This window comes from Anomaloglossus baeobatrachus, chromosome 9, assembly GCF_048569485.1.
Source record: "Anomaloglossus baeobatrachus isolate aAnoBae1 chromosome 9, aAnoBae1.hap1, whole genome shotgun sequence".
Lineage (NCBI taxonomy): Eukaryota > Metazoa > Chordata > Amphibia > Anura > Aromobatidae > Anomaloglossus > Anomaloglossus baeobatrachus.
Window position 1 is genome coordinate 218770110 of NC_134361.1, and position 26274 is coordinate 218796383.

General features: G+C 49.8%; 1 protein-coding gene across 1 annotated transcript; it reads right to left on the bottom strand.

Annotated features, from left to right (window-relative positions):
• Positions 1-1218: 1218 nt before the first annotated feature.
• Positions 1219-24620, bottom strand: CDK16 (cyclin dependent kinase 16). Its single transcript, XM_075324545.1, is given in 17 exon segments — positions 1219-2063; positions 2147-2218; positions 2323-2413; positions 5422-5464; positions 5542-5647; positions 5792-5889; positions 6211-6331; positions 6404-6527; positions 7534-7596; positions 7872-7966; positions 9382-9496; positions 9715-9771; positions 9847-9972; positions 19647-19777; positions 23902-23962; positions 23964-24038; positions 24538-24620. Coding segments are annotated over 16 exon segments (1410 nt in total). The 5' UTR covers positions 24030-24038; positions 24538-24620; the 3' UTR covers positions 1219-2022.
• Positions 24621-26274: the final 1654 nt, after the last annotated feature.

Here is a 26274-nt window from a genome sequence, read left to right on the forward strand (position 1 = left end):
AGACACCACTTCTATGCCTATAGCTGCCGCCATTCTCAAGTTAATGGCGGAGCACAGGATATGGGTGGACACACTGTATATAGAAAGTACCAAATGCAGGTGTAAAGGACAGGATAATAGAGACCGTGCCCACACTGCCACAGCCAGCAAGTCGCCTATACATTACCCGCACTGCCACATCCAGAGTGTTGTGGTGTCTTGCAGGTCGTCTGCACCTTGCCTACTCTGTCACAACCAGCAAGTCACCAGTACCATACCCACACTGCTGTGTCTAGCAAGTTACCTCATGTCCTCACTGCCCCATTGCTACGCCTATACTGCCACCAAGTTGCCTGCAATGTCCACGTTGTGTCAAGCAAGTCGTCTGCACAGTGTCCACACTGTCACATCCAGCAAGTTACCTGCACAGTATCCGCCCTGCCACATCCAGCAAGTAGTGCACCTTGCTCACTGCCACAGCTAGCAAGTCGAGAGCAACATGCCCGCACTGCCACATCAATCAAGTCGCCAGCACAGTATCCGCACTGCCACATTCAGCAAGTAATCCACCTTGTACACGGTCACATCCCACAAGTTTCCAGCACTGACACGTCAATCGAGTCTCCTACATAACGTCTGTACTGCCACATCCAGCAAATCACCTGCACCAAGCCCGTACTGCCACATGATGCAAGCACCTACACAGTGCACGCGTTGCTAGATTCAGCAAGTTACCTCCACCATGCCTGCAGCGCCCATGCTGTTGCAACCAGAAAGTCGCCTGTATTGTGTCCACACTGCAGCAGCCAGCAAGTCGCCTGTATTGTGTCCACACTGCAGCAGCCAGCAAGTCGCCTGTATTGTGTCCACACTGCAGCAGCCAGCAAGTCGCCTGTATTGTGTCCACACTGCAGCAGCCAGCAAGTCGCCTGTATTGTGTCCACACTGCAGCAGCCAGCAAGTCGCCTGTATTGTGTCCACACTGCAGCAGCCAGCAAGTCGCCTACTCCGTGCCCGCATTGCCGTATCCAGCAAGTCGCCTGTATTGTGTCCGCACTGCCGCATCCAGCAAGTCGCCTACTCCGTGCCCGCATTGCCGCAGCAAGCAAGGTGCCTTTACTGTGCAAAGTTACTTTCAAAATGGGTTTGTGCATTTGATATAGGAGAAGACCTAGTTTAGGATATTTCCCACCACCACAAAAAGTTAAATCCTGGAAAACAAACATTTTGGGGTCAGAGTTTGGTTCACTGTTTTAATAGTTGTTCATACATCTGATATGTAGCAGGAAGGGTTTGGGGCCCGTTCCTTGCTCCTCCCCTGGGTGGTAAACTAAAAGGGATGAGAGTAGGGAAGGTCTGCAGGAGCCGTATACCACGTATATAGTCTGCTCGTCCTTTCCGCGCTAAGCTTTGGTACCTGCACGCAGTTGGTGGGGGTCTCGTGGAGAAGCCCCCTCCTCTATAATACTGATTCTCCTGCCTCAGGCACAGCCCTGCATCACGATTCCTGAGAAAAGTAAAATGACTTGACGTCTTACATCCCGCGGAGACGTCCATACGGTGTGGGAGATGTTATCCAGCCAGACCCTCGCTTTCCACCACGTTCGTCCTCCAGCCCCTCCATCCCGCCAGAGAAGAGTCCGGGGCGTCGGTCGCCCATTAGACGAGTCCGGATGTTGCGTTAAGTCATCAGCTCTCCTCAGGGTAGAGACTCGAGTCCACCTGGAGTAGAGGAGGTCGGGTGGGCACGCAAGGGAGAGCAAGGAGGGGACGATCGGCGGGGGCAGGGCAGTATGACACACGGCGGGGGTGTGGCAAAAATAAAGGACGTCCCCGGAGGAACAGCAGCAGATCAGCACATAGTGTCCGCACGGCCACGGGAAAGATAATATGGGTACTGTAGATGCCACATGCTGGCACTGCGTAATGTTCACTGTCCACCTAGTGCAGGCTCTAAGGAGCGGTCACGTCAGACGCTGCCCGGCCTCGGGCTCCTTCAGCGGGAGAGCCATGCGCTCGCCTCAACACCGGACCCCCACATCTTCACCCGAGAACAAGGCTGAGCCGACGCGACTGTAGTTGAACTGCAAAAAACAAAAAAAGGGTCACCATTTTTATGTGCAGCTGCAACTCCCAGCGGCTGGAGTACCCACGTGGGGGGTCGTACCGGACTCAGAGGCTGGCCGCAGCTTGTTCTCCTCGTCCAGGCGGATTTCTTTCAGTGCAAAGATGGAAGTAGCTGCGGAGGGAAAGGAGCACAAATGGTAATTTTTAGCGGCCGTACTGACCCCCCCCACCGGTCACTTAGAGGGGCTCTTCACTGGTGGGGAGGATGGTACTCACTGTCCGGTAGCTTGTGGACCCGATCACCCATTTCCTGGAAGTATAAGTGTTTCATGGCTTCCTCTGCGGAGATCCTCCTCCGTCCTTCCAGCTGTGGACATAAGGAATCGGCACCAATTATAGCAGCGGTCTGCAACTGGGAGCTCAACGGTGGCTGTGACACTACAACCCCCAGCATGCCCTGACAATACGCCGCACCAGCTATAGCAATAGGCTGCAATCAGAAGCCGTGTGGCACCAGAACCTCCAGCATGCCCGGACAATACGCCGCACCAGCTATAGCAATAGTCTGCAATCAGAAGCCGTGACACTACAACCCCCAGCATGCCCTGACCATACGCCGCACCAGCTATAGCAATAGTGTGCAATCAGCAGCCGTGACACTACAACCCCCAGCATGCCCTGACAATACCCCGCACCAGCTATAGCAATAGTGTGCAATCAGAAGCTCTGTGACACTACAACCTCCAGCATGCCCTGACAATACGCCGCACCAGCTATAGCAATAGGCTGCAATCAGAAGCCGTGTGGCACCAGAACCTCCAGCATGCCCGGACAATACGCCGCACCAGCTATAGCAATAGTGTGCAATCACAAGCCGGGACACTACAACCCCCAGCATGCCCTGACCATACGCTGCACCAGCTATAGCAATAGGCTGCAATCAGAAGCTGTGTGACACTACAACCCCCAGCATGCCCTGACAATACTCCGCACCAGCTATAGCAATAGTGTGCAATCAGAAGCCGTGACACTACAACCCCCAGCATGCCCTGACAATACTCCGCACCAGCTATAGCAATAGTGTGCAATCAGAAGCCGTGACACTACAACCCCCAGCATGCCCTGACAATACTCCGCACCAGCTATAGCAATAGTGTGCAATCAGAAGCCGTGACACTACAACCCCCAGCATGCCCTGACAATACTCCGCACCAGCTATAGCAATAGTGTGCAATCAGAAGCTGTGTGACACTACAACCCCCAGCATGCCCTGACAATACGCCACACCAGCTATAGCAATAGTGTGCAATCAGAAGCTGTGTGACACTACAACCCCCAGCATGCCCTGACAATACCCCGCACCAGCTATAGCAATAGTGTGCAATCAGAAGCCGTGACACTACAACCCCCAGCATGCCCAGCCTGCAGCACCAGCTATAGCAATGGTCTGCAATCAGAAGCCGTGGCACTACAACCCCCAGCATGCCCAGCCTGCAGCACCAGCTATAGCAATGGTGTGCAATCAGAAGCCGTGGCACTACAACCCCCAGCATGCCCAGCCTGCAGCACCAGCTATAGCAATGGTCTGCAATCAGAAGCTGTGACACTACAACCTCCAGCATGCCCTGACAATACGCCGCAATAGTCTGCAATCAGAAGCCGCGTGGCACTACAGCCCCCAGCATGCCCAGGCTGCAGCACCAGCTATAGCAATGGTCTGCAATCAGAAGCTGTAACACAACCCCCAGCATGCCCTGACAGTCCAATGCACCAGCTTTAGCAATAGTCTGCAATCAGCAGCCGTGTAGCACTACAACCCCCAGCATGTCCACAGCCTGCAATACCAGCTATAGCAAAAGTCTTCAATCAGAAGCTGTGCAGTACTAGAACCCCCAGCATGCCCAGTCTGCAGCACCAGCTATAGCAATGGTCTGCAATCAGAAGCTGTGACACTACAACTCCCAGCATGCCCTGACAGTCCAGCTATAGCAATAGTCTGCAATCAGAAACTGTGACACTACAACCCCCAGCATGCCCTGACAGTCCGCCGCACCAGCTAAAGCAATTGTCTGCAATCAGAAGCCGCGTGGCACTACAACCCCCAGCATGCCCAGTCTGCAGCACCAGCTAAAGCAATTGTCTGCAATCAGAAACTGTGTGGCACTACAACCCCCAGCATGCCCTGACAATATGCCGCACCAGCTATAGCAATAGTGTGCAATCAGAAGCCGCATGGCACTACAGCCCCCAGCATGCCCTGACAATATGCCGCACCAGCTATAGCAATAGTGTGCAATCAGAAGCCGCATGGCACTACAGCCCCCAGCATGCCCTGACAATATGCCGCACCAGCTATAGCAATAGTGTGCAATCAGAAGCCGCATGGCACTACAGCCCCCAGCATGCCCTGACAATATGCCGCACCAGCTATAGCAATAGTGTGCAATCAGAAGCAGTGTGGCACTACAACTCCCAGCATGCCCTGACAATACGCCGCACCAGCTATAGCAATAGTGTGCAATCAGAAGCAGTGTGGCACTACAACTCCCAGCATGCCCTGACAATATGCCGCACCAGCTATAGCAATAGTGTGCAATCAGAAGCCATGGCACTACAACCCCCAGCATGCCCTGACAGTACTCCGCACCAGCTATAGCAATAGTGTGCAATCAGAAGCCATGGCACTACAACCCCCAGCATGCCCTGACAATATGCCGCACCAGCTATAGCAATAGTGTGCAATCAGAAGCCGTGACACTACAACCCCCAGCATGCCCTGACAATACGCCGCACCAGCTATAGCAATAGTGTGCAATCAGAAGCTGTGTGACACTACAACCCCCAGCATGCCCTGACAATACCCCGCACCAGCTATAGCAATAGTGTGCAATCAGAAGCAGTGTGGCACTACAACTCCCAGCATGCCCTGACAATACGCTGCGCCAGCTATAGCAATAGTGTGCAATCAGAAGCCGCGTGGCACTACAACCCCCAGCATGCCCAGTCTGCAGCACCAGCTAAAGCAATAGTCTGCAATCAGAAACTGTGTGGCACTACAACCCCCAGCATGCCCTGACAATACGCTGCACCAGCTATAGCAATAGTGTGCAATCAGAAGCTGTGACACTACAACCTCCAGCATGCCCTGACAATACGCTGCACCAGCTATAGCAATAGTGTGCAATCAGAAGCTGTGACACTACAACTCCCAGCATGCCCTGACAGTCCAGCTATAGCAATAGTCTGCAATCAGAAAGTGTGACACTACAACTCCCAGCATGCCCTGACAGTCCGCCGCACCAGCTATAGCAATTGTCTGCAATCAGAAGCCCTGTGGCACTACAACCCCCAGCATGCCCTGACAGCCACTCTTACCTGAAGGAATTTGGAGAGAAGGTTGGCTCCTTCTGTATCCAGCCTGTGGAGGACAAAGCATTGACTTAGCGGAAAAGTGGGCGAGATGTGCGTTGGGGGGGTGGTCAGAGCGGCCCATACCTGGCGGCGTGCTTCTGGATGGGGTCTGGATGGTATTTGGGGTAGTTATAGGATTTAAATTCTTCATTAGATAGGATCCCGGGCCATGTCTCTTCAGTAGGTGTACCTGGGCGGAGACATTGCATGGTGAGATTCCGGTAATCCGGCATTCTGATAATCCGGCATATCGTATAACAGATGTCACAAAATCCAAACTCTCGGATGACTGACGCGTTTCAGTGCATCGTAATGTCTGAATTTCGATAATTACCGAGTATCCGAAAAATAAAGTGCAGCTGTTCCTCCACAGTGGATCCTGGGAAAAGTGGTCGCCCTGTGACCATCTCGTAAAAGATGCAGCCGACGCCCCTAGAGGATAACAGAGAGCAACAGCGGCGGGAACTATTAGGTTCAGTGTCATGTGATGATCCCCTTCCCTTAATCACAGCTTACAGTCTCAGAGACTGCAGCTGCATCTCCCTCCCCCCGCCATAATCACTGCTTACAGTCTCAGAGAGACTGCAGCTGCATCTCCCTCCCCCCCGCCATAATCACTGCTTACAGTCTCAGAGAGACTGCAGCTGCATCTCCCCTCCTCCCCCCCTCCTCCTCGCCATAATCACTGCTTACAGTCTCAGAGAGACTGCAGCTGCATCTCCCTCCTCCCACCCCCCCCCGATTCGTACTCACCACATGTCGATCTGAGTGGAGTATTCTGTGGACCCCAGAAGGATATCCGGTGGTCGGTACCACAAAGTAACCACTTCATTGGAGTAGGTTTTTGTGGGGATAGATTTGGCTCGGGCCAGGCCTACGGAAAGACACCACATCAGATCACTTCCAATTGGCTGGTGTGGAGGGGGACGGGGATCTCCTCACTTACCAAAGTCGGCGAGCTTCAGCTCCCCCTTCTCGTTGATCAGCAAGTTCTGCGGCTTCAGGTCTCGGTGCAGGACCTTACGCCGGTGACAGTACGACAGTCCCCGAAGAAGCTGGAAAAGAAAAAGCTGCGGAAAAAAGGATGACATTACTTAAAGTTTGTCCCAAAAACGAGGAAGATTAATAAAAAACATACTGCCGTTTTGTGTATACAGCTCCTATGCTGACCTATGTGCTTCCATGGTTACAGATTATAAACAAATCCTGAGTAGCCTGATCATGCAGTGACATATCGCCTCTCTGTGCTACTTGACAGGACTGTGGTCGTATAGAGCAGGGGATTTACTCAAACAGGGGATTTTTCCCCACAAATCTGAGCTTTAATAACTGTGGTCATTCTAAGAAAGGGTGGAGAAACAAGTGTGGGAAAAGGGGGAAGGGGTGGAGAAACGGGCATAGGGGGGAAAAGGGGTGGAGAAATGGGCATAGGGGGGGAAAAGGGGTGGTGAAACAGGCATAGGGGGGAAAGGGGTGGAGAAACGGGCATAGGGGGGAAAGGGGTGGAGAAACGGGCATAGGAGGGGAAAGGGGTGGAGAAATGGGCATAGGGGGGGAAAGGGGTGGAGAAACGGGCATAGGAGGGAAAGGGGTGGAGAAACGGGCATAGGGGGGAAAGGGGGTGGAGAAACGGGCATAGGGGGGGAAAGGGGTGGAGAAACGGGCATAGGGGGGGAAAGGGGTGGAGAAACGGGCATAGGAGGGGAAAGGGGTGGAGAAACGGGCATAGGAGGGGAAAGGGGTGGAGAAACGGGCATAGGAGGGGAAAGGGGTGGAGAAACGGGCATAGGGGGAAAGGGGTGGAGAAACAGGCATAGGGGGAAAGGGGTGGAGAAACAGGCATAGGGGGAAAAGGGTGGAGAAACAGGCATAGGGGGAAAAGGGTGGAGAAACAGGCATAGGGGGAAAGGGGTGGAGAAACAAGGGAGGGAACAAAGGTGGGGAAACAAGCGCGAGGAAAAAGGGTGGGGAAACAAGCACGAGGGGAAACAAGCGCGAGGAAAAAGGGTGGGGAAACAAGCGCGGGGAAAGGGTACCACTTGATTGCTGCGGTTGATAGGAGGCCATCATGCTCACCTTGACGTTGTGAAGGTTTATTAAGTTCCCACAATCGTCCAGATACTGTTTTAAATCTTTGTCCTGATTGGGGATAAAAAAATGAAAACCAAAAAGTTGAGCATCATTGTTAGGACCGTGCAGCTTATTTGCCGCAATGCATCTAAAAAACAAAAACAATTCCAAAAAGTATGGAAAAAAAAAAAAGAAGAAGAGGGTGGGAGTCTGGATCACAGGGACCACCCACTGAGCCCGAAACTCGCAGCTGCACATCAGAAACGATCCACAGTGTTCATACAGTCCTCTACCAAGCAATACCCCTCATTTCCAAAAACATGTCCCCTCCACCCCCAACTCACCAGATACTCAAAGACGAGGGTCAGGGTCCTCTCCGTGTGGATAATGTCGTGCAGAGTTACAATATTTGCATGTTTCAAGTCCTTCAGAAGGGAAACTACGACAAGAGAGAGAAGATCAGTCACCAGAGGTGGTCAGCGCTCTGCTCCTTCACTAGAGGGTGATACCTAGAGGAGGGGCTCCTGCCCCCCAATACAAATTATACATCCGGGCCCCCCGAGATTCAAGTTGTTCAGAAGGAAAACTAAGATGGAAGAAGATCATTCGCCAAAGACGGAAACTCAATGAGAAGTCAGAGCTCCGGCCCGGATATCAATGGAGGGTGATGCCCAGAGAAGAATCTCCTGGATTCTTTATTAGTGGATGGTGATGCCCAGAGAAGAATCTCCTGGATCCTTTATTGGTGGAGGGTGATGCCCAGAGAAGAATCTCCTGGATCCTTTATTGGTGGAGGGTGATGCCCAGAGAAGAATCTCCTGGATTCTTTATTAGTGGAGGGTGATGCCCAGAGAAGAAGCTCCTGGATCCTTTATTAGTGGAGGGTGATGCCCAGAGAAGAATCTCCTGGATCCTTTATTAGTGGAGGGTGATCCCCAGAGAAGAATCTCCTGGATTCTTTATTAGTGGAGGGTGATGCCCAGAGAAGAATCTCCTGGATCCTTTATTAGTGGAGGGCGATGCCCAGAGAAGAATCTCCTGGATCCTTTATTAGTGGAGGGCGATGCCCAGAGAAGAATCTCCTGGATTCTTTATTAGTGGAGGGTGATGCCCAGAGAAGAATCTCCTGGATCCTTTATTAGTGGAAGGTGATGCCCAGAGAAGAATCTCCTGGATCTTTATTAGTGGAGGGTGATGCCCAGAGAAGAATCTCCTGGATCTTTATTAGTGGAGGGCGATGCCCAGAGAAGAATCTCCTGGATCCTTTATTAGTGGAGGGTGATGCCCAGAGAAGAATCTCCTGGATTCTTTATTAGTGGAGGGTGATGCCCAGAGAAGAATCTCCTGGATCGTTTATTAGTGGAGGGTGATGCCCAGAGAAGAATCTCCTGGATCCTTTATTAGTGGAGGGTGATGCCCAGAGAAGAATCTCCTGGATTCTTTATTAGTGGAAGGTGATGTCCAGAGAAGAATCTCCTGGATCCTTTATTAGTGGAGGGTGATGTCCAGAGAAGAATCTCCTGGATCCTTTATTAGTGGAGGGCGATGCCCAGAGAAGAATCTCCTGGATCCTTTATTAGTGGAGGGCGATGCCCAGAGAAGAAGCTCCTGGATCTTTATTAGTGGAGGGTGATGCCCAGAGAAGAATCTCCTGGATCCTTTATTAGTGGAGGGTGATGCCCAGAAAAGAAAGAGGCTCCTGGATCCTAACAAGATGTCTTATGTAGGAATGGAGCTTTGAAGGACTGACGAGCCGACCCCTCTTAGTCAGAGGTCATCTTTAAGCCCACCCCCCATTAGTTACCCCTGGGGAGGTGGTCGGAGCCCGACCACAATGCTGTCCTTGGTACCTACCTTCCCGAATGGCTGTACATGGTGCACCTTCTTCATGTTCCAGACGGATCTCCTTAAGAGCCACCAGGTTCTCCGTCAGTTTACTCCGGCCCTTGTAAACAGTAGCATAGGTACCCTGAGGGTCAAGAAAAAGGGGGCATACTTAAAAGGGACATGGTCTCCCAAATAAGCTTAAACAGCGCCACCCCTGTCCTCAGGTAGTTCGTGGTACTGCGGCTCACAAGTGAATAGAGCTGAGCTGCAATACCAGACACAACCCATGCATACATACGGCGCTGATTCTCCAATCATGGACAATTCCTTTAAATCCGCTCCCTCTCCCACTTTGCTCACCTCTCCCAGTTTGTCCAACTTGACGTACGTTTCCAACTTCCCAAAACCAATCTCCGACTGCAAGAGAAGATATAGTCAGATTGAAGAATGAGTGAGTATTGGGGGGGCTACAATTATTGGGGGATCACTTACCAGAGACACTCTCCTCAGTCGCCTGCTCAAGGGTTTATCAAACGGGGGGCTGCTCAGAGCCAGTTTCTCAAGGTACCCCTCAGGAAGACGGATATCGGCCGGGAGGGACAGACGCTTATTCACATCCTGGGGGGAGGAAAGAAGACACCAAGACTTAAGGGGTCCTCAACTATGAGAAGATGGGGGCCACAAAGGCCGGGATCGAGACGTTACACAACTGTCTAACACCCAACTGTCCAAGATCCATCAACAGCATCAAAGATCCATCAAAAGCAAGTAAAACCATATTTTATCTTCTAGATTACAGTGGGAAAAATTCCCAAATTTACAAGACTCTTTATACAAGACACCCCTATCCAGAAAGGCAAGTAATAAGAACAGATCCGTCAACAGCAACTTGTTGACAGTTTCCAATTATTAAATTTTCCCAAATTTACATCACTTTTTCCAAAAGCCCCCAGAATTAGTCAATATTGATAATGTACATCTGTCCAGGAAAATATTTAATCATTCCAGATCCGTCAACAGCAACTTGTTGACAGTTTCCAAGAATTAAAATTTTCCCAACTTCACATCACTTTTTTCAAAAGCCCCCAGAATTAGAGCCAAGACTGATAATATGCACCTGGCGAGGAACACATTTAATAATTGCAGATCCATCAACAGCAACATGTTGACCGTTTCCAAATATGGATTTTCCCAAATTCACATCACTTTGTCCCAAAACCCCTAAAATTAGAGCCAATATTGATAACATACAGCCGTCCAGGAGAACATTTAATAATTCCAGATCTGTCAACAGCAACTTGTTGACAGCTTCCAAGCATGAATGTTCCCAAATACACATCATTTTTTCCAACCCTCACAGAATTAGAGTTAATATTGATAATATACAGCTATCCAGAAAGACATTTATTAACTCCAGATCCGTCAACAGCAACTTCTTGACAGCTTCCAATGTGAATTTTCCCAAATTCACATCACTTTGTCCCACACCCCCTAGAATTAAAGCCAATATTGATAATATACAGCTGTCCAGGAAAACATTTACTAATTCCAGATCCATCAACAGCAACTTGCTGACAGTTTCCAAGCATGAATGTTCGCAAATTCACATCACTTATTCCAACCCCCGATCCCCCTGAATTAGAGCCAATATTGATAATATACACCTGTCCAGGAAAACATTTAATAATTCCAGATCCATCAACAGCAACTTGTTGACATTCTTTTTTTGAAAAGTGAATTTTCCCATATTCGAATAGGTCTTTCTAACACCCACCCAAAATTAAAACTAACATAGAACCTTCTAATACACAGCTATCTGGGAAGGCATGGAGTAAGATTAGATCCGTCAACAGCAACTTTTTGACAGTTTCCAATGAGAGACAATTACAATCATTAAATGTTCTCAAATTTGCAGATCTTATAGAATTAGAGAAAATGTAGAACTTTCAAATTCATGACTGTCCAGGATGGCATTTAATAATTCCAGATCCGTCAACAGCAACTTGTTAGCAGTTTCCAAGTACAATCAATACTCTGTTTACATTGGGTGAATTTTCTCAAATTCACATCTGACTTTATAAAAGAAATCCACAGAACTGGAGCCAATGTAGAACTTTTAATACACAATTGTCGGGAGGGCACATAGTAAGAATATCAGATCCGTTAACAGCAACTTGTAGATTGTTTCCAATTAGAAAAAAAATGACAGGCAAATTTTTCCAAATTCACACATCTTTTTATTACCAATCACCCCAAGAATTGGAGCCAATGTTCATTAGGACGTCCATCCTAAAAATATCAGATCCGTCAACAGCAACTTGTAGACAGTTTCTAGTTAAAAACAATTACACTAGGTGAATTTTCCCAAAAGATCTCTTTATACTGAATATACGACTATCTAGAAACACATTTAATAATTTCAGATCCATCAACAGCAACTTGTTGGCAGTTTCCAAGTACAAACACCACTCTTTCTGGGTGAATTGAGCCAAATTCACATCTAATTTCTTTGTCGCTCCATTGGGAGACCCAGACAATTGGGTGTATAGGCTATGCCTCCGGAGGCCGCACAAAGTATTACACTTAAAAGTGTTAAGCCCCTCCCCTTCTGCCTATACACCCCCCGTGCTCCCACGGGCTCCTCAGTTTTTTGCTTTGTGCGAAGGAGGTCAGACACGCACGCACAGCTCCACAGATAGTCAGCAGCTGCTGCTGACTATGTCGGATGGAAGAAAAGTGGGCCCATATAGGGCCCCCAGCATGCTCCCTTATCACCCCACTCTTGTCGGCGGTGTTGTAAGGTTGAGGTATCCATTGCGGGTACGGAGGCTGGAGCCCACATGCTGCTTTCCTTCCCCATCCCCCTCAGGGCTCTGGGTGAAGTGGGATCCTATCGGTCTCCAGGCACTGAGACCGTGCTTCATCCACAACTCCTGTGGAGCCTGCTGGATAGGAGCCGGGTATCGTTCAGGGACATGGCCCTGCTACTTGGAGGTACTCTGTGTCCCCGTGGGGACCGAGCACAGCAACACTCCAGCTTTGCTGGGTGTGCTAGTGCACCGGGGACCGCGGCGCTGACCGGGTTAATGTGCCATTACACATTCAGCGTTGCTGAGTGTGTTTATGTATAGGGACCGCCGCACTAACCGCCGCGGCCATGGAAACACTGCGGCGCGGCTGGGACTTGTAGTGCGCCGGGGACTTTCACGCCGGCCGCGTTTATTACTAGAGTCCCCGGCTTTTTGCGGCCTAGTTTCCTTTCCTCCCGCCCACAGCCCTGACAGGCAGGGGAAGGGCGGGACGCTGCACAGAACGAGCAGCACTGAGGGCGGGAGCATGCTTTGCATACTCCACCCCTCTCACTGTGCACAGTGCAGGCACCAGTTCCCGCACTTTTTCTGGGTCACGCCCACGGCTCCCACCTCTCCTCAGGACGCCGGCAGCCATTCCTGTCAGCTCCTTGGACGCTACAGAGGGGGACAAAGTCTGGGAGACTCAGGCAGGGACTCTGGTGGCCTCACAACCGCTTTAGGCGGGTGGTAAGCAGCACCTGTGGTGCTAGCCCCATTGTGCAGAAGTGTAACATTATATGTTTATGGTATATATATTTTACACTGTATGGTGCACAGTTGATTTCTGGCTATATACCCTATTGTGTTACTCAGGGAAGATAATAGCATGGCACCCACGAAAGGCAGGGGTGCCAAAACACAGGCTTTTTATGCTGCCTGCGCCGCATGTACGACCCCGCTACCGGCAGGTTCCACTGACCCTCATTGTGAGCACTGTTCGGCCCCTGTGGCACTTACTCAGCCAGAGCCTCTGCTAGGGGGGGCCCAGGGGGAGCCACCTGCTGACACTGTTCAGGTGACGGGGACGGAGTTTGCAAAACTCTCTGAGACTATGGCTAAGATACTAGAAGCCTTGCAGTCCAGGCCGGTATCTCAGCACAGGGACTCTGTTGAATCTTTGTTCCCTGGCCCACCTCAGCTGGACCAACAATGTCCTCCCGGGGTATCTCATGGATCCCAAGCTGAGGGTTCTGACACAGACCCCAGCCCCAGACCGACTAAGCGAGCTCGCTTAGATTTTCCCTCGACATCATCATATTGTGCAGGGTCTCAGCGGGGGGAATCTCTGGTTGATGATGCGGAGACAGCTGATCAGGATTCTGATCCTGAGGCCGCTCTCAATCTTGATACTCCGGACGGGGACGCCATAGTGAACGACCTTATTGCGTCCATCAATCTAATGCTGGATATTTCTCCCTCAGCTCCTCCGGCGGAGGAGTCGGCTTCTCAGCAGGAGAAATTCCGTTTCAGGTTTCCCAAGCGTACACCGAGTATGTTTCTGGACCACTCTGATTTCAGAGAGGCAGTCCAGAATCACCATGCTTGTCCAGATAAGCGTTTTTCTAAGCGCCTTAAGGATACACGTTATCCTTTTCACCCTGACGTGGTCAAAAGTTGGACTCAGTGTCCCAAAGTGGATCCTCCAATCTCCAGACTGGCGGCTAGATCCATACTTGCAGTGGAAGATGGGGCTTCACTCAAAGATGCCACAGACAGGCAGATGGAGCTCTGGTTGAAATCCATCTATGAAGCTATCGGCGCTTCTTTTGCCCCAGCGTTCGCAGCCGTATGGGCGCTACAAGCTATCTCAGCAGGTCAAGCGCAAATTGACGCAGCCACACGCACGTCCGCGCCACAGGTGGCGTCCATAACCACTCAGACATCGGCATTTGCGTCTTACGCTATTAATGCTGTCCTGGACTCTGTGAGCCGTACGGCGGTTGCAGCCGCCAATTCGGTGGTACTCCGCAGGGCCTTGTGGCTACAGGAATGGAAGGCAGATTCTGTTTCCAAAAAGCGCTTAACCAGTTTGCCAATTTCTGGCGACCGATTGTTTGGCGAGCGTTTGGATGAAATCATCAAACAATCCAAGGGAAAGGATACATCCTTACCCCAGCCCAAACCGAACATACCCCAACAGAGGAAGGGGCAGTCGAGGTTTCGGTCCTTTCGGGGCGCGGGCAGGTCCCAATTCTCCTCGTCCAAAAGGCCTCAGAAAGTACAAAGGAACTCTGATGCATGGCGGTCTAAGTCACGTCCTAAACAGACCACCGGAGGTGCCGCTACCAAAGCGGCTTCCTCATGACTTTCGGCCTCCTCACTCCGCATCTTCGGTCGGTGGCAGGCTCTCCCGCTTTTGCGACGCCTGGCTGCCACGGGTAAAAGACCGTTGGGTGAGAGACATTCTGTCTCACGGTTACAAGATAGAGTTCACCTCTCGTCCCCCGACTCGATTCTTCAGGTCATCCCCGCCTCCCGAGCGAGCCGAGGCTCTTCTGCAGGCGCTGGGCACTCTGAAGGCAGAAGGAGTGGTGGTCCCTGTTCCTCTTCAGCAACAGGGTCACGGTTTTTACTCCAACCTGTTTGTGGTCCCAAAGAAGGACGGGTCTTTCCGTCCTGTCCTGGACCTGAAACTTCTCAACAAACACGTAAAGACCAGGCGGTTCCGGATGGAATCCCTCCGCTCCGTCATCGCCTCAATGTCCCAAGGAGATTTCCTTGCATCGATCGATATCAAAGATGCTTATCTCCACGTACCGATTGCTCCAGAGCACCAACGCTTCTTGCGCTTCGCCATAGAAAACGAACACCTGCAGTTCGTGGCACTGCCGTTCGGCCTGGCAACAGCCCCACTGGTTTTCACCAAGGTTATGGCTACTGTAGTAGCGGTCCTCCACTCTCAGGGTCACTCGGTGATCCCTTACTTGGACGATCTCCTGATCAAGGCACCCTCTCAAGAGGCATGCCAACACAGCCTCGACGCTACCCTGGAGACTCTCCAGAGTTTCGGGTGGATCATCAATTTTCCAAAGTCAAATCTGACACCGGCCCAATCGCTGACATACCTTGGCATGGAGTTTCATACCCTCTCAGCGATAGTGAAGCTTCCGCTGATCAAGCAGCGGTCACTACAGACAGGGGTACAATCTCTCCTTCAAGGCCAGTCACACCCCTTGAGGCGCCTCATGCACTTCCTGGGGAAGATGGTGGCAGCAATGGAGGCAGTTCCTTTCGCGCAGTTTCACCTGCGTCCTCTTCAATGGGACATCCTACGCAAATGGGACAGGAAGCCGACGTCCCTCGACAGGAACGTCTCCCTCTCTCAGGCGACCAAAGCTTTCCTTCGGTGGTGGCTTCTTCCCACTTCATTATCGAAGGGGAAATCCTTCCTACCCCCATCCTGGGAAGTGGTCACGACGGACGCGAGTCTGTCAGGGTGGGGAGCGGTTTTTCTCCACCACAGGGCTCAGGGTACGTGGACCCAGCAAGAGTCCTCGCTTCAGATCAATGTTCTGGAAATACGGGCAGTGTATCTTGCCCTGAAAGCGTTCCAGCAGTGGCTGGAAGGCAAGCAGATCAGAATTCAGTCGGACAATTCCACAGCGGTGGCATACATCAACCACCAAGGCGGCACACGCAGTCGGCAAGCCTTCCAGGAAGTCCGGCGGATTTTGATGTGGGTGGAAGCCACGGCCTCCACCATCTCCGCAGTTCACATTCCAGGCGTGGAAAACTGGGAAGCAGATTATCTCAGTCGCCAGGGCATGGACGCAGGGGAATGGTCCCTTCACCCGGACGTGTTTCAGGAGATCTGTTGCCGCTGGGGGGTGCTGGACGTCGACCTCATGGCGTCCCGGCACAACAACAAGGTACCGACGTTCATGGCACGGTCTCAAGATCCCAGAGCTCTGGCGGCAGACGCCTTAGTTCAGGATTGGTCGCAGTTTCAGCTCCCTTATGTGTTTCCTCCGCTGGCACTGTTGCCCAGAGTGTTACGCAAGATCAGGGCCGACTGCCGCCGCGTCATCCTCGTCGCTCCAGACTGGCCGAGGCGGTCATGGTACCCGGATCTGTGGCATCTCACGGTCGGCCAACCGTGGGCACTACCAGACCGACCAGACTTGCTATCTCAAGGGCCATTTTTCCATCTGAATTCTGCGGCCCTCAACCTGACTGTGTGGCCATTGAGTCCTGGATCCTAGCGTCTTCAGGGTTATCTCAAGAGGTCATTGCCACTATGAGACAGGCTAGGAAACCAACGTCCGCCAAGATCTACCACAGGACGTGGAAAATTTTCCTGTCGTGGTGCTCTGCTCAGGGTATTTCTCCCTGGCCTTTTGCCTTGCCCACTTTTCTGTCCTTCCTTCAATCTGGACTGGAAAAGGGTTTGTCGCTCGGCTCCCTTAAGGGACAAGTCTCAGAGCTCTCTGTGTTTTTTCAGAAGCGCCTAGCCAGACTTCCACAGGTACGCACGTTCCTGCAGGGGGTTTGTCACATCGTTCCACCTTACAAGCGGCCGTTAGAACCCTGGGATCTGAACAGGGTGCTGATGGCTCTTCAGAAACCACCATTCGAGCCAATGAGGGATATTTCTCTCTCACGCCTTTCGCAGAAAGTGGTCTTCCTAGTGGCAGTCACTTCACTTCGGAGAGTGTCTGAGCTAGCAGCGCTGTCATGCAAAGCCCCCTTCCTGGTGTTTCACCAGGACAAGGTGGTTCTGCGTCCGGTTCCGGAATTCCTCCCTAAGGTGGTATCCCCCTTTCATCTCAATCAGGATATCTCCTTACCTTCTTTAATGTGAAAAGGATTTGCACTTGTTAGATCTGGTGAGAGCACTCAGACTCTACATTTCTCGTATGGCGCCCCTGCGCCGCTCCGATGCACTCTTTGTCCTTGTCGCTGGCCAGCGTAAAGGGTCACAGGCTTCCAAATCAACCCTGGCTCGGTGGATCAAGGAGCCAATTATCGAAGCTTACCGTTCGGCTGGGCTTCCGGTTCCCTCAGGGCTGAAGGCCCATTCTACCAGAGCCGTGGGCGCGTCCTGGGCTTTGCGGCACCAGGCTACGGCTCAGCAGGTGTGTCAGGCGGCTACCTGGTCGAGCCTGCACACTTTCACGAAGCACTATCAGGTGCATACCTATGCTTCGGCGGATGCCAGCCTAGGTAGGCGAGTCCTTCAGGCGGCGGTTGCCCACCTGTAGGAAGGGGCCGTTTTACGGCTCTCTTACGAGGTATTATTTTACCCACCCAGGGACTGCTTTTGGACGTCCCAATTGTCTGGGTCTCCCAATGGAGCGACAAAGAAGAAGGGAATTTTGTTTACTTACCGTAAATTCCTTTTCTTCTAGCTCCAATTGGGAGACCCAGCACCCGCCCCTGTTTTTTTGTGTACACATGTTGTTCATGTTGAATGGTTTCAGTTCTCCGATATTCCTTCGGATTGAAGTTACTTTAAACCAGTTTATAATTCTTTTTCCTCCTTCTTGCTTTTGCACCAAAACTGAGGAGCCCGTGGGAGCACGGGTGGTGTATAGGCAGAAGGGGAGGGGCTTAACACTTTTAAGTGTAATACTTTGTGTGGCCTCCGGAGGCATAGCCTATACACCCAATTGTCTGGGTCTCCCAATTAGAGCTAGAAGAAAAGGAACTTACGGTAAGTAAACAAAATTCCCTTCTTTATCAAAGACACCAGAAGAACTGGAGGCAGAGGTTTCTAATACACTACTGTCTCGGAGGGCAAGTGTTCAGAATATCAGATCCGTCAACAGCAACTTGTAGATTGTTTCTAATTAGAAACAATCACACTAGGTGAATTTTCCCAAATTCAGATCTCTCTTTTGACCTAATAAATCTGTCCAGAAAAAAACCCCCAAAACATTTAATAATTCCAGATCCATCAACAGCAACCTGTTGACAGTTTCCAAGTACAAACCACTCTTTCTAGGTGAATTGACCCAAATTCACATCTCTCTATTAAAAACACCAGAATCCAAGCAGAGCTTTCTAATAATACACGACTGTCTCAGAAGGCATGTAATCAGAATACCAGATCCATCAACAGCAACCTGTAGACAGTTTCCAATTAGAAAACAATTATACTAGGTTAATTTTTCCATATTCACAGATCTTTTTATTAGCAATCACCCCAAGAATTAGCTGCAACGTTCATTAGGAAGTCTGTCTTAAGAATATCAGATCCGTCAACAGCAACTTGCAGATTGTTTCCAATTAGAAAAAATTACACTATGTGAATTTCTCAATTTCACAGATCATCTTTGTTACCTATCACCCCAAGAATTGGAGCCAATGTTCATTAGGAAGTCCGTCCTAAGAATATGAGATCCGTCAACAGCAACTTGTAGACAATTTCCAATTAGAAACAATCGTACTAGGTGAATTTTTCCATGTTCACAGATCTTTTTATTACCAATCACCTCAAGCCAATCTTCATTAGGAAATCCGTCCTAAGAAATCAGATCCGTCAACAGCAACTTGTAGACGGTTTCCAATTAGAAACAATTACACTAGGTGAATTTTTCAATATTCTCAGATTTTTTTTGATTTTTTATTTATTTATTTTTCTTAACAATCACCCCAAGAATTGGAGCCAATGCTCATTAGGAAGTCCATCCTAAGAATAACAGATCCGTCAACAGCAACTTGTAGATTGATTCCAATTAGAATGAATTATGCAAAGTGAATTTTTCCAAATTCACAGGGTTTTTTTTTTTTTTTTACCAATCACCTCAACAACTGGAGCCAATGTTCATTAGGAAGTCTGTCCTAAGAATATCAGATCCGTCAACAGCAACTTGTAGACAGTTTCCAATTAGAAACAATTACACTAGGTGAACTTTTCAATATTCATAGATCTATTTTTGAATATCAGATCCGTCAACAGCAACTTGTAGACGGTTTCCAATTAGAAACAATTACACTAGGTGAACTTTTCAATATTCACAGGTTTTTTTTTTTCTTTTTCTTAACAATCACCCCAAGAACTGGAGCCAATGTTCCTTAGGAAGTCCATTCTAAGAATAACAGATCAGTCAACAGCAACTTGTAGATTGTTTCCAATTAGAATCAATTATGCAAAGTGAATTTTTCCAAATTCACAGGTTTTTTTTTACCAATCACCCCAACAATTGGAGCCAGTGCTCATTAGGAAGTCTGTCCTAAGAATATCAGATCCGTCAACAGCAACTTGTAGACAGTTTTCAATTATAAGCAATTACACTAGGTGAATTTTTCAATATTCACAAATCTTTTTTTCAACAATAATCCCAAGAATTGGAGCCAATGCTCATTAGGAAGTCCATCCTAAGAATATCAGATCCGTCAACAGCAACTTGTAGACAGTTTCCAATTAGAAACAATTCTATTGGTTGTCAAACCACTAACACACACAGATGAGGATGAGTCAAGGGCGGAGCGTTTTACCTCGGTGGATATTTTCCGTGCGGCGTTGTTCCTCATCCTGACCCGGACTGGAGACTGAACCTCATCGGAGGAGCCGGAGGCCTGATCGCTCTCCCCATCGGAGCCCATTTTCAGGTCTTCGTGTACAATCTCTACAAAAGGGAGCAGGTTTGTCATATAAGGGGGACACAACAAACTATAAAGGGGGGGGGGGGGGAATTCACAATATTATATATGAAAGTGGAGCTCCCCTTTAAATCCGGTCAGTAACATCGGTCATCGTTTGAGAGGGTCTGGAATGGTGACTGCATTCACAAAGCAAAAGGAAGGATGAGAGCAGAGTGACCCATGCGGCCATGCTTTATGTTATGATGGGGGGAGGGGGCGGCAGAGAGCGATGCAACGGTGACGACACTGCAGAGAGTGTAGTGCGAGGACGGGGTGCAAAGTCAGCAAGAACAGTGGACGAGCCACGGAAGGTGCCACGGCAAAACAGAAAAGCGGGGGAGGGATGGAAATGATTATCCTGATATCCGTCAACAGCTCCTTGCTGACAGTCTCCAAGCTTAAGGATGGCCGCTCAGCAGGCAGCAGCCACAGTGGAGAGAAGATAATTCCACTAGGAGGAGGATCCACACATGCACAAGACGCACTCGGAGTTCACCAGGACCCCAATATTTCACTAAACCCCCCCCCCCCCCCCCCATCACATGCTCAGGGTTCTCAGATATAGCCGAGATAGGAGGAACTTGCATTATAGATGTGGCTACGGAGGCTGAAATTGGGCTACTGTGCAGGAGGACATGTGGTAAGCACCCCAGATCCGTCAACAGCAACTTGCTGACAGTTTCCAAGTTTAAAATTTATATATACATGTATATACACATACACACAACATATAGATGGATAAAAAAAAAAAAACCTTGGAAACTGTCAGCAGGTTGCTGGATCTGGATAGAGATCTATTTATCTTCTTATATATACAGTACATATATATATATATATATATATATATATATATATATATATATATAGTATATATATATATATATATAAATAAAATACACATACATATACATATATATATATATATACATATATATATATACATACTGTGTGTGTGTGTGTGTGTGTGTGTGTGTATATATTATATATTAGAATATATATATATATATATATATATATATATATATATATATATATATATATATATATATATATGTATATATACACACACACACACACACACACACACACACACAGTGTATATGCACACACAGTATATATATATATATATATATATATATATATATATATATATATATATATATATATAGAATATATATATATTATATATATATATATATACTGTGTGTGCATATACACTGTGTGTAATATATATATATACTGTGTGTGTGTGTGCATATACACTGTGTGTGTATATGTATATATGTATGTATATATATTATATTATATAATATACACACAGTTGTATATCACACTCACCACAACGGAAAGAGAAATAATTACCAAGATCCTGATCCAGGGGCTGAAATCTGGCTACTGTACAGCAAGGCATGTGATAAGCATCCCAGATCCGTGAACAGCAACTTTCTGACAGTTTCCAAGTTTAACATTATCTATCTATCTGTTGTATATCAAACTCACCACCAGGGGGCAGAAAAAGAGAATTACCAAGACCTGATCCATGGGCTGAAATCAGGCTACTGTACTGCTAAGCATGTGATAACCATCCCAGATGAGTCAACAGCAACTTGCTGACAGTTTCCAAGTTTAACATGTTGTATATCAAACTCACCACCAGGGGGCAGAAAAATTCACTTACTGTACTGTGCAGGAGGCCATGTGGTAAGCATTCCAGGATCCATCAACAACTTGCTGACAGTTTCCAAGTTTACCTTTTTTCTCTCTATCTATATGTTGTTTATCAAACTCACCACCAGAGGGCAGAAAAATAGAATCAAGAAGACCATGATCCAGTGGCTAAAATCAGGCTACAGTACAGGAGAGCATGTGGTAAGCATCCCAGATCTGTCAACAGCAACTTGCTGACAATTTCCAAGGTGTGTGTGTATATAATATATATATATATATATATATATATATATATAAAACTCACCACCAGGGGGCAGTAAAGTAGAATTAGCAGTACCCTGATTCAGAGGCCACATGGGTAGTCCGTGGCTGCCAAACCACAATCTTGTAGACCTCCTCCTACCCGCCACACCTGACAGGTAAGGGGGCACTTCGCAGGGCTCTGGTCCGGCGGCTATAGACCACCGAGTGTCCGCTCGGGTCCTGTGCATCTTTTTTGCTCAACTCCACTGATACAGTGTAACATACCCTCAGCTGTGAGAAAGCAGAACTAGGCTAGGACAGCAAACTAAGCTTGACCTCCGCTGATACATTGTAACAGGTTGATACATTTCGCTTTAGACTGGATATCATTGTAACAAACCCTCAGCTGTGAGAAGCATGAAAAACATAAAATAAAAGTCATTCATTGACAGGAAGCAGAGGTAGTGCGTATTGTGCGGACCTGATGTCTGCACAGAGCTGGGTGTGCGCTCGCAGGGCCGTGCACGCTCGCTCTGCTGGTGCACACACGTACCTAGTCGGCTGCTCCGGTTCAGGTAAGAGCTGAGGCTCCGGCAGACGGCACTGTGCGGCCGGGGGATGGGCGGCTTTTGGAAGGAGCTGGCGGGTGTAGTGGTGCAGGAAGGATTGCATGCTGTGGGACGAGAGGCTTCTCCCATTTCGGACGATTGGGCTCTGAGGGGGGGAGGGTCAGGACAACAGGTAGGGTGAGAGCAGGGCGAGAATGGGGGCAGAATGGGCAGAGATCCAGAACAAGAACCACAGGAGGATGGGAAAGAGGACACCGAAAAGGAAGCATGGATGACGGCAAGGAAGCCATGGCAAAAAGGAAAAAGATGGGGGGACAGACAGACAAGACAAGTCCAGGGGGGAGAAGGTGCCAGAGAAGAAGGGAAAGACAGCAAGGGAAGAATAAATTAACGTAAAAAAGGAAAATAAATCATACAGATTCAACAAAAAGGAACCAAAAGTAAAAGCCAAAAAGAAAATCCCCCGATTACAACCCAAAAACCAGCAGCATGCAAAGCGGGCACTCACCAGTGAGGCTTCCAGTAAGAAATGGGCGAGATCTACCTCTGGGGGGGGGGGGGGGGGGACATAGACCCTCACCTACCTGCGCCAGCTTCACCACATGGTGTAATATCCAGTAAGAAATGGGAGAGATCTACCTCCGGGGGGGGACATAGACCCTCACCTACCTGCGCCAGCTTCACCACAGTGTAATATCCAGTAAGAAATGGGCGAGATCTACCTCCGGGGGGGATATAGACCCTCACCTACCTGCGCCAGCTTCACCACAGTGTAATATCCAGTAAGAAATGGGAGAGATCTACCTCCGGGGGAAAGGGGATAAAGACCCTCACCTACCTGGCACCAGCTTCATCACATGGGGCAATATCCAGTAAGAAATGGGTGAGATCTACCTCCAGGGTGGGACATAGACCCTCACCTACCTGCGCCAGCTTCACCACAGTGTAATATCCAGTAAGAAATGGGAGAGATCTACCTCGGGGCACGAGGACATAGACCTTCACCTACCTGGCGCCAGCTTCATCACACGGGGTAATAATAGGGGCTACCTATTCCCTCTCCATCCTCTTGAGGCCGGAGAGACCACAGGGGATCCCAAACCATTCCAAGGTCAGAAGGTCGACCTCAAGAGGGTGCTGATGTTACCATTGTCTCAGCTACTGGTGGGGGATCAGGACCTAGAGTCCCATGGAATAAAGCTGTAACTGGGATCCCCCCAATTTACGGAACTATAAAAGTCCAGAGAAGAACGTTCTCAAGGTCAACCAGGGCGTCCTTCATGTTTGACAATGGTAGGGCTCTGGCCTAGCACATAGGAGAACCTCGATGACCTACCCAAGATATTAAGGGGACCATTGGCTCTCGCACCCTGGTCACATTCCACCCCTTCCTAATACGCCTCAACCATAACTGGTTTCTAAGGTCCTCTCCAAATATCTAGACTGATAGCGGTAATACACCAATAACTCCACAATAACTGGTATCTAAGGTCCTCACCAAACATCTAGACTGATGGTGGACACACACCAATACGAAAAACCACAGATGTCATCTACTGTAAACTCACCTGGGTCCTCTCACCCACCAGGTCCTTCCTTTCCTCCATGATCCAGATGGTGGTACTTACCATTATCACTGCTCCCATTGTCTTCCATAGTGATCTGCTCAGAGTGGTCTCCAGGGCTTTTTTTCTGCTGTCCTTCCACCCCGAAGGGTCATGGAAAGCTGCCTCTTGATTTTCTTCATCCGGTCCATGGCTGTCACCTGAAAGTAGAGGACATAGGTTACCCACTACTTTGTGGTCATGTTTGGTGGAGAACATGGGGCACCATTAATGATCAGAGATACCAGACATTTTGGGATAGACCTTCCAAGCAAAGAAGACTTTGGAGACCTAAGAGGAGCAATCTCAAGAACCTTCCTGATGGTGAAGGATGTTCTAGCCAGAAATTCTTAGTATTGAGAGTGATAATGTCAAAACCCAACAGTCACTCCACCCGTCGGCTGAAACTTTCTGGCCATCATTACTCTTGTAGGGGTTGGTTACTGGTCCAATGGTCAGACCTTCCAAGCAAAGAAGACTTGGGAGACCTAAGATGAGCAATCTCAAGGACCTTCCTGATGGTGAAGGACGTGCTACCAGAAATTCTTAGTATTGAGGAGTGATGATGTCAAAACCCAACAGTCACTCCACCCGTCGGCTGAAACTTTCTGGCCCATCATTACTCTTGTAGAGGTTGGTTACAGGGATGATCTCTCATACCGGGCAAAGAGTTGGGTAGTAACGGAGTCCAGATCCTCCACTGCCGCCATATTGACTCACACTCCGGTAGACCGTGAACGGGTGTAGTCCTGCCTTGTGACATACTCACTTCTATAGGGAAGGCCAGCCGTGGAGCTCAGTCCTGGCCTCCTCTATGACTGGCCGGAATAGGAGGGGCTGCCGCCTTCGCTTTATCTGACGGCGCGGCTCATAAAGCCTCATGTTTCTGCTGCAATCAGATCTTTATTTCTGCATATTTAATGAATGGTTATAATATGCTGACGACGAGCAGCACCAGACTGTCCGCAGGCAGCAGGGTTGGGGGGCAGACATGGGCAGGGGCGATACCAGGGGACACGATGGGGGCCACAGGCAGCAGGGTGGGGGGCAGACATGGGCAGGGGCGATACCAGGGGACACGATGGGGGCCACAGGCAGCAGGGTGGGGGGCAGACATGGGCAGGGGCGATACCAGGGGACACGATGGGGGCCACAGGCAGCAGGGTGGGGGGCAGACATGGGCAGGGGGCGATACCAGGGGACACGATGGGGGCCACAGGCAGCAGGGTGGGGGGCAGACATGGGCAGGGGCGATACCAGGGGACACGATGGGGGCCACAGGCAGCAGGGTGGGGGGCAGACATGGGCAGGGGCGATACCAGGGGACACGATGGGGGCCACAGGCACAGCAGGGTGGGGGGCAGACATGGGCAGGGGCGATACCAGGGGACACGATGGGGGCCACAGGCAGCAGGGTGGGGGGCAGACATGGGCAGGGGCAATACCAGGGGACACGATGGGGGCCACAGGCAGCAGGGTGGGGGGCAGACATGGGCAGGGGCGATACCAGGGGACACGATGGGGGCCACAGGCAGCAGGGTGGGGGGCAGACATGGGCAGGGGCGATACCAGGGGACACGATGGGGGCCACAGGCAGCAGGGTGGGGGGCAGACATGGGCAGGGGCGATACCAGGGGACACGATGGGGGCCACAGGCAGGGCGGGATATGCATTCACAGTGCAATCCTCCCAGCTTTGATATTAAAGGGGTCTCCCCCACACATTTGATCATATGGCAGAGCTGATCACTAGGGGGTCCGCAACAGTGGCACCTTCTCCTTTAATATTGGGGTCCAGATTTGACCACCCCTTTAAAAAGGAACCTGTTCATGTAATCATAGTAGGGAACACAGCTTAATGTGACAGATGTGGTCAGGGGTCCGCCATAATTTGCCCACCAGTGGTGTAACATGAAGCTCATGGGCCCCATTACAAAACCTCCAGCGAGGCCCCCAATAGTGCAAGTCATTAATAGCAGCGGACTCTTCATATTGACCAATGGGACCTTGTGGGCCCCCCAACTCCAGGACCCAGGGGGGATTGCAGACCCTGCCGTCGTTATGCCGATATTACCTGGGGGCAGTAATATCCCCCCCCACCCCCATCATTCCCTCCTGCTAAACCATCAGTCATTATTTAACCCTGCCCCCCCCCCCTTTTCAGGTATTATTTAACCCTGCCCCCCCCCTTTTCAGGTATTATTTAACCCTGCCCCCCCCCCCCTTTTCAGGTATTATTTAACCCTGCCCCCCCCCCCTTTTCAGGTATTATTTAACCCTGCCCCCCCCCTTTTCAGGTATTATTTAACCCTGCCCCCCTCCCTTTTCAGGTATTATTTAACCCTGCCCCCCCCCTTTTCAGGTATTATTTAACCCTGCCCCCCCCCCCTTTTCAGGT